The 9,261-nt window shown below is 53.4% G+C and overlaps 1 protein-coding gene across 1 annotated transcript in view; it reads right to left on the reverse strand.

The window, feature by feature from the left end:
• The window catches only part of TTC23 (tetratricopeptide repeat domain 23), a 51,498-nt gene that overhangs the window by 20,442 nt on the left and 21,795 nt on the right, over positions 1-9,261 (reverse strand). Inside the window, exon 7 of the mRNA XM_023529012.1 lies at positions 5,719-5,824. Coding sequence (XP_023384780.1) covers positions 5,719-5,824 — 106 coding nt within the window. The remainder of the gene's footprint in view (positions 1-5,718; positions 5,825-9,261) is intronic.

Below are 9,261 nucleotides of genomic sequence, written 5' to 3' on the forward strand. Positions count from 1 at the left end.
TCTCTTCTTTGTAGCTGACTCACGGGAGAAAACATTACAGATTTAATGCTTAAGCCATTAGCTTTGGCTGCTTTGATAATCTGACGGCAGCAAATGTGGAGATGATGTGGCATTTATTTTGTTGACTCTAAAAGCATTACGGAGATGGACATTCCCTGCCAAAAAATGAAGGAGGACATTTAGGAGTGAAGGACTCTTGATGTTTTCATTTTCTGTCCAACTGGGAATTAACCAAAGAATGGAACCGAGCCTTTCTTCTAAAGTGAACATCTGTCCGGGTCTCAGCCTTGTTCCCCCGGAGAAATGCTCCCACTGAAGACCCACAGATGTGTGTGACACAGGAGGGAGTTGAGGCTGAGCGGGCAGGGGCTGACTTCGAGACCCTGGCCTTTGGCAGAAGAAGTGGTCCATGCTCTGATAGAGGAGGAGGCCAACGGGGATGGGAAGCACTTTCTCGGTCTCTCAGACATGGGTGGACACAGCCTGCTTGACCCCTTGCTAGCTCCTTTCCTGTCATCTTCTCCCACCTCTTAGTATTCACATGCTGACTAACTGCCCCCCCCCCACGAAGCACCCCATTTTAGCTGGTCCCCTCAACCCGATCGCCACACGCTCCTTTCCTTTAGTGGAGCTGATCTCACAGGGATGCTGGGAGAAAGGAAGCTGTGCTGCCTAACTCAGACTAGTGTGTAAATGACTTATAACCTCTGACTCAGGGAGACCTTTCATATTGCCCAAAGGGAACGCTCGTTAGCACGTATGGAACTCTGGAAGAGGATGGAAGCGAGGGAGGAAGGAAGGAGAGGGAGGAAGGAATTTACTTCCTCCATTTAGGAGTCCTGAGCTTCTCTAAAGGTCAAGGTTTTTCCCATTTGTGTTCCCGAAAGGTGGGCGAGGATGGGGAGGGGCCTGGTTCCCCAACAGCTTTCATCATGTACCAGCTGAACATGTGTCAGACACCACGTCGGGACCCTCGTATTGCAGGACAGCCTGGGGACGAGGAAGGTCCGAGGACCTCCACGGTGGGTGCCTGTGAGACCACTGCCATCTTCACCCAGGACACGGGAAAGCTCCCTGACTGCGGGACCCTGACTTATTTCCCTCCCCTCTCCGACCCCCCAAACTGACTTTCTGAAAGACGAGCCACGCGACTAGTCTTGGAGGGGAGAACAAATGCGTCCTATTGCTACAGCTAAGGAGCGACTCCCCGTCAAGCAGTTTGTTCTCTTGGGATCCCCAGAGAGAGATTGGAGGTCACAGCAGGGCTGTGGGACGCCACCCCTGCAGCTGGGTGTGGGTTCGCAAAGAGCCAGCAGTTTCAGCGCTGGTACACATGGCCAGCCCTAACTTTAAAAACCTCTTCTAGAATCCTCTGTAACCTGACGCTGCTGGCCTGGGCAGGAGATGAGGTCATTTTCTAAAGCACAGGAGCATGACTTAGCTTGCAAATCTGAGCCCTCACGGCACAGGTGTTCCAAGGCCATTAACCTTCCCTCATTTTCACTCCAGCTGAATGCTTGGGCTGTCTGCAAGGTGGGGCGAGGGCGGAGCTGTGGCCCAGTGGGCAGGGTGGGTGGCTTCAGGTCTCGAGGGCCCGCCGCTCTCTCTCCATCTGCATGTTCATATGCAGGCAAACGGAAGCAGGATCAAGAGGAGCGCAGGGTGACAACTTGGGACACTGAGGGTCAAGAGGCTTTTAATTAAAATAAAGTCCAGGAACTCTGGGCTCATGTTCTTGAGGCTGTCCTAAGCAAGAGCTAGAACGCTGAGACAGCTTTCACGAAGCGGGAAGCCTGTGTGTACAGTGTGACAATGATCTTTTGCGACAGTCTCGGGAAACAGTCTGTATTCTACACTAACTGCAAATGCATTAAGGACCCGCCCCAAGGGACGTGGAAATGGAGAGTCTCAAAGCCCAGCCTGGCATGAACTCAGAGGAGCACTGTCACCCAGCAAACAAACAGCCTGACCCCACGTGGGTTCTGCTGGGGCTGCTGCACTGACTCTGCCCGCCAGGCTGGGGACAGACGAAGGCTGGACAGGCTCTCTCCTCACGCCCTCAGGGCTCCACACTGGGGACCCTCTTCAGGGAGAGCGCTTTCACAGGGCCTAGACATGGCTTCCGGGGGTGGCAGGCCTGCTGCTTGCCAGCCCTGTGGTCCCGAGAAGTCCCTGGCATCAGGGGAGTGAGGTGACCAAGATGGCGCATGAGAGAGAGGACATGAAGGGCCTGTTCAGCGCCCACGGGCCTAGTCAGGGGCTCAGCGGCCGCAGGGACTTGCCTGCTCCACACATCCTCACCACCAGGAAGCTGGCGGGACTCCAGCCCTACCCACCACCACTCAGAGTCCCACTTGGGGACACCGGGTAGTGGTCAGGTGTCCAATAGCCCCAGGCTTCGCGCCCCAGTTACTTTTCTTGGTAAAGTATATGTTTCCATACGCTACCCGAAGAATCCACTCTGAAGCTATGTCAGGGTATAAATGACAGGCTTCTCTGAGAAGTGCTGAACACACATTACCAGCCCAGACAAAAACGAAAAGCTGGAGCTCGTGAAAGTGGCTGTCACCAGACACGCGCTGGGGGAGGGGTCAAGCCACCGGGCTGTCCTCAGACACCGAGCGAAGCGTGATGCGGTTTCGGTTCTGCCCCAGGCTGTCCGTCTGTGAAGACAGACCCAACGGCACAGACTTGGAGTGAAGAACAGGCCGCCCTTTGTACTCCCCCCATGGCCCCAAGAGCTGCAAAGCCCTGCGGCCCCACCTGCCTGTCCTCGGAGCTCCCCGGCTCCCTGGACCTGTGTGGAGGAGACCCCGTGGAGCCACTCTCTGCCCGGTTCTCCAGTGTGGTGGAGTAGGCAGGGCGGGCCTCTGTCTAGGCCTCACTTTGCCTCCACCTTGCAGAGTGACCCTGGACACACACTGGACCCGTCTTCTAGACGGAGTGTGCTCTGAGGTGCCTCCTAGAAGGGGTCTGACCAGCGATGGTAGAAAGCAGGGGTCCCTCTGGCATCGCCCCCACCCCCTCTCTGCAGCTTCCCTGCTGTCGCCTGGCCTGCGGAGCCCAGAGCAGCGCGGATGCTGACCTCTGCATGGGGACCTCAGAGGCCGGCCACACTCAGGCTGGCTGGGCATTTTGCAACAGGAAACGGCCGAGTAAGTTCTGAGGAAGGGCACACAGGGATGGAGAGCGTGGGAAGGCTGAGGAGGGAGGGAGACGGAGGGGGGAGAGTGAGGAGGGAGGGAGGGAGCGGGCGGGCGTGGCCAGCAGTGACCCGCACTCATTTCCAGCAGCAGAGGCCCCTAAGAGGGCCATGGGCAGGTGACGAACACCTGGCGTGGCTGCTCCCAGGTGGCCATGTTACCTGTCAGGGGCCCACTGGAGGTGACGCATGTGTATACCAGGGGCTGCCTGCCCTCCAGGTCTCTAGGACACACAGGGCCCAAGGAGCAGGAGCCAGCACGGGGGCAGGCTGAGAAGGTGGGCTGCAGGAGGAAAGGGAGGATGGTGTGGGGTGAAAAAGAGGACATTTTATCGAGATATACAGGGCCTCATTTCAGATGCTCACGCATTTCATGTCTATTGTGCAAAACGTGGGGACAGGCGTGCTTGTGGACAAGGAGCTTATCTGAGGAATGCACCCCGCGCTCACGAGCCTGGTCCACGTGGCCGGGGACCCCAGGCCGTGTCCCCGAGGCTCTGAGGGGCAGAGCCCATCGTGTCCTGATATCTGTGGACCCTGCAGAGCTCCTTGGCCTGCTGGAGCTCCAAACAAGGCCACCTCTGCTCGGCGGGCCCTGCCTCTCGGAGGTTTACACTGAGATGTACTTGGCTTCGGCCCATTTCTTTTTAATGTCCTTTAGGAGAAGAGTTATAAAGCCCAGGCCAGCACCCTGAGCACTTAGCAGGGCTGGGAGAGCTCTCAGCACCAAGTTTGTCTAAGGCTGCTCCAGGATGCCCGCCAGGCTCAGGTCGGTGACATTCCAGGAGCCTGGATGGGGAGCCTTATGCAATCAAATCCTCCGTGACTTCTAGGGCGGTTTTGTCTGCATAAGGAATGCAGGGAAAGCACCGGGCAAAGGGATCAGCTTGATCGTGGAGCCTGAAACACACTGGCTTCTTGGCCGGTGGTGTGGTTTTTTTTTTTTTTTTTTCTGTCTGAGGGCAATGCCTTCAATGGGCATTCGACAAGGAGGCTACGGAGAATCCCCAAATGAGAGATCTTTCTCCTTAATGGTTCGTTTTTCAAAGAAAAAGTGTGCCCAGCACAGACAGGCTGAAGCAGAGGGGAGCGGAACTGGGACCCCCCGGGCGCGTGGACCTCGCCGCCCCTCCCTCGCACTGGCTTTGCCTCGCTCGGAGCCTGAAATACGTTCGAGCTCCTGACCATCGATTACAAATTGATTTCAGATAACTGCGTCTTCTCTTGAAAAGGCAGATCTGCCAACATCGGCCTGCCCTCCACACGGCGGCAGCTCGCTGTGGACAGGCGGTGGCTTCTCCCGTTAGCCGCAGGCCTCGCCGCGCGACGTCGCCCCTCTCGCCTTACGGCCAACCGCGGCCCGCAGTCTCGATGCCGCGACTGTTTTCTAATAACTACCCGCTCCACTCACGTCGCCTGTTTGGTTCCCATAAACATTTAGCTTCTTGGCTCCTGCTATTCCAGGAGATTCCATCAAATGCGCATTGGCATTTTAAGTGTCTTGTTAACAGAAGCTGGTCAAAAGGTTGGTTCTTCAAAGGTTTTGAAATTGATTGTTATGTATGGAGTGTGCTAGAGAGTGAAAACTGGAAAGGTCACCTGCCTTTTCTCTCTGTCCCTAGACAGGCTCCTGCAGCTCTGCTGAGGAGCTCAAAGCTCCAGGAGACCAGAATGAGGGGGCTGCAAGGTGGGACGGACAGATGGACAGACACCGGTTTCCCTGCGCCAGCTCTTCCCCGGACTGGAGGCCCTGCCCGGCCCCGAGCCTTCCTGGTATCGAGTTTAGCCTTGCTGGGACATTGGACTTTATTTTATTACTAATACAGAACTGTTTATCTGACATCTTGGAGTATACCCATAGGTCTTCTTTATGAATTCTACTCTGTTTCTGAATATTCTGACCAAAAAACAAAAACAAAAAAAAGAAGGCACTAGAATGTGTGTTCTTTATCAATAGGGCCTATTGTATGCTCTGATGCCAGGACGGTGAATTCCCCAAACCCGCCGCTCTATTATGTGGGGCTAAGAAAAACCTCATGAGTCATAAATGGCGACTTCCCTTTGGAATCCTGAAACTGTAAGTTCATCCTAATTGAAAGCTCAGCCCAGTGAGAGCCTGGGGACCGGCTTTCCAAAAGGCCAAATCTGTTGCCACAGTAGCCCCGCAACAATCTTTAAAAATAGATCACCTTGGAAAGCACAGCAGATTTCCCTGTAAGCCCAGCACGGGTTCTCTGCGGCTCTTGACAGCTATGTTTGGATGAAGACTCTCTGTCTTTGAAAAGAAAAGATGAGCGAAAGGCCAAACAGGGGTAGAAACGAAAGGACTCTGCCGATGCTAACGGAGTGGCCCAGCTACAGGTGACCGGATGAAGCCACGAGGGCTCTCCGAAGGGCCTGTCACAGCTCCGTCCCCCTGTTCACTCAACCGAAGGCGGCAGGTTTACAGACCCAGAGGGACGCAGGACAGGCAGGGCGCAGGCAGCGCCTGTCACTCACGGAAGTCTGGCTCTCACCCTGGTGCTCGGGCCTCCCGGAAGTGACAGCAGCTCGGGCGACACAGTGTGCGGACACCATCGCCTCCTCTGGAGAGGGCTTTCTGCTCAGGACGATGAGATGCGCCTGTCGCCATGGAAAGAAGAAACACTCTTGTTTACATGCTTGGCACAGGCAACAGGGAACTAACTGTTCTTGAAGTGATAAGCAGAAAGCCAAGGAACTTTCTAGCAAGCTGGACGATGTGATTTATGTGGAGGCACGATCCACGCTCTGGAGAGCTGGACGCAGATGGCCCGAGGCTGCAGCCAGGCCCATTACTAAGTCAGTCATTTAAAAGTCTACGCTCCTCTGAGGGCGGTGTCAGCAGGGGAGGGGGAAGGTTTCAAGAAGGAGGGAGACAGATTAAAAAGTGCCAGTGCTGGAAGCATCCTAAATGCCCATCAACGGACGATTGGATAAAGAAATTATGGTTTATATATACAATGGAATATTACTCAGCCATTAAAAAAAACAATGAAATCCTACCATCTGCAATGACATGGATGGACCTCGAGGTTATCATGCTGAGTGAAATAAGTCAGAGAAAGATAAATACCATATGATTTCACTTATATGCGGAATCTAAGGGACAAAAAAGAACAAACTAATCAAAAACAGACTCACGAACATAGTGGACAATTTGGTGATGGACAGAGGGGAGGGGGGTTGGGGGGCTGGGAGAACGGGGTGAAGGGTTAAATTTTGTAGTTGACAGTTGGTCACGGGGATGGGGAGCACGGCAGAGGGAACGCAGTGAGCATTAATACGATGGCTGGGTGGAGGGCCAGGGGAGGGAGGGAGCAATTGGGGAGATCGTTTTATGAACTATATAGATGTCTAACCAATGTACTGTATACTTGAAACTAAGTTAAATAAATAAATTAAAAGAAAATAAAAAGAAAATAAAAAGTGCCAGCGCTATGCAGAGGAAGTAGGCAGGTCCAGACCCCTACCCACTGGTCAGTCCAGAAGGGAGGACAGACCCATGGTGTCGGCAGCATCACTCACAGAAACCTAGACCCCTCCCCCATGCCTGACACAGCTGTGACAGGCCCACTGGCCTGCACCCTCTGCACACTGCCCGAGCCCAGAAAGCAGCTCATTCCTTGACTACAAAGCCTATTTTTAAATTCTTTAAGAAAAATTTAAAAACCCTCTATGAGCCTATGAACATAAAATAATCATAATCCTTTCAAATAAAATACAAAATACATCCCTTCAAACAAAAAGATATAAAAGATATAATAGACATAAAAAGACATAATAAGTACATAAAAAGTAAAGTTACTCCTCATCAGCTTGTTGATATCTGGAGCTTTAAAAATGCTATTAGTAATACGCTTATATTCGTTCCAGAACCTCCCTGGCTGTATCCAAGATACTCAGAGGTCGCCTAGTACAGGAGAGGCGTGGGCTAGACTGCGTGCACCGTACAGAAAGAAACAGACCGAAAACACGAAGTCATACAATGCACAAATGTGAGATGGTGGGCGGTTTGCAATTAATCACCCAAAGAATGACAGGAAGACAGACCGAAACGCCATGAGTTGGAAGGAGAGAGACACCGGACTGGGCTAGGTGAACATGCTAACAACAGCTAAGATTTAAGACGCGCTTCCATCTTTGCATCTGTCATATCCATTGCAATTTTCTTGGCAATTTGTATTATCCTCAATTTACGGATGAGAAAACTGAGGTCGCTGGATCGGTGCTTTGCCCAAGATGTCTGACAGCTAATAAAGGATGGAGATGAGACTCTGACCTTGATCCTCTGACTTCAAATTTGCTTCTTCCACCATGTCATGAATGCCGCCGCTCCTCCCGCCCTGGCCCGGGAGATGAGAACGCTCGTGGGGAGTCATCGCCAGGATCCCGGTAAAGCCGAGGGAGGGGGGAGGGGGGAGGGAGGGAACTGAGGTTTATGAGGCACCTGCTTCCGCCAGGCGTGGTGTGGTGTGGATTACACGGGCCAGTTTGCTTCATCTCAAAATGACCGGTGAGAGTGATAACAGCCCAGTTTCTAGACTGGGAAAGGAAGCCTCGAGGAGATGTAGCAACTGGCTGAATGAAGGTCGCAGAGTGCATCAGAGGCAGGACACGGATTCAAACTGAGACCTGCGATTCCAAATGACATGCTTTTCTAGTCTAACATCTAGTTTTTAATAGGGTCGATGCTCAAAGGATGATTTTCTAATCGGCGTAATGAAAACTATGTAAGAGTCAGAGAAAGAGTTGCCAGGTAGTGGACTTGGCCCCGTAACTGAATGGGCTGGTTAGGGAAAGAGTGAGCTGATGACATGTGCACCGAACTGTAGCGGGACACCGTGCGGGGGACACAAGCAGTGGACGGCGGATGGAGCAGGTGTGCAGGCGGCTGGCACCAGGGTCCGCATTTCTGCTTTGCTTCGAATCTGTGCCTCGATTCAACGGAAGCTCAAGCCCGCCTGTCATTGAGAGGTGTGAGCCTGCTCTGTTTGTTACAAGTGACGGCTCACAAGCCGCTCGGCCTTGCCAAAGCCAGCGCCCCTCCCGCCTGGAGCGACAGGGTCTCATTGTAGCCCGAGGCTGAGCTTCCTTTCCCCTCCCGTCTCTGTCCAGTAGAGAAGCCTTCCACGCCACACACACCCCGGGGGGCGAGGGGCGGCCGGAGAGCTTGGCTAAGGGTAAGATGGAGCTGGGGACCCCGGGGGAGTAGGGGACAGCGAAGTCACTGGGTGCTCAAGGCATTTGAAACCGAGTTCTCAGGGCCCCAGACTAAGCCAGTTTCTTTTAATAGACAGAGAGAGTCCTCGGTGGCAGCTCTCCAATGGTCAATTTTAGCTCCCCCAAAGGGCCGCGGAGAAAAGGCCTTTCGCTCTGTAAGGGTGGTCACCAAAATAGACACATGCCTGGCTTATACTTTCGTTCTCTTCCGGTTGCAAAGGTGTGTTTTCCTCAAACGTAACTAGGTTCTTACATTAGGACAGTAATGCCTGAATATAATAGTTAAAATCTAAAGCGGTAGCAGAAAATAAACAATAATTTAAATGCCTGCACCCTTCTGTCTATCAGCGTCAGGCTCTCTTCCTGCCATTCCCAGTCTGACTCATAGCGAACTGCCATCAACAGTTTCCTGTGTAACCTTTCGGAAATACTGATGTGCACGTGCACACACACACACACACACACACACACACACACACACGACCAGAATCTAGCCCCACCCCCTCTCAGCTCAGCCCCATCTGCCACCACTGCTTCTGGGCTGTCGCCACAGCGGCCCCCCTCACCTCTCCTCATGGGAACCCACGCCACCTGGTACTGTCACAGCACCTGCTACTGCTCCCTGTGGCGTACGTCACGGTTGTACTTTTAGGTTCACCTGCATGATTACTCAGCTAGGGTCTATCTCACTCACTGGGTCGCTCCTCACGGGCAGGGCCCCTGACATCTGAGCCCCCCACCCCCCGCCATCACAGTTCCAGAGCCACCACTGTGCCTGGCACACTGCTGTGTCTCACAGTTGTTGACTGAATGACATT

Source organism: Pteropus vampyrus, unplaced genomic scaffold (assembly GCF_000151845.1).
Source record: "Pteropus vampyrus isolate Shadow unplaced genomic scaffold, Pvam_2.0 Scaffold34, whole genome shotgun sequence".
Taxonomy (NCBI): Eukaryota; Metazoa; Chordata; class Mammalia; order Chiroptera; family Pteropodidae; genus Pteropus; species Pteropus vampyrus.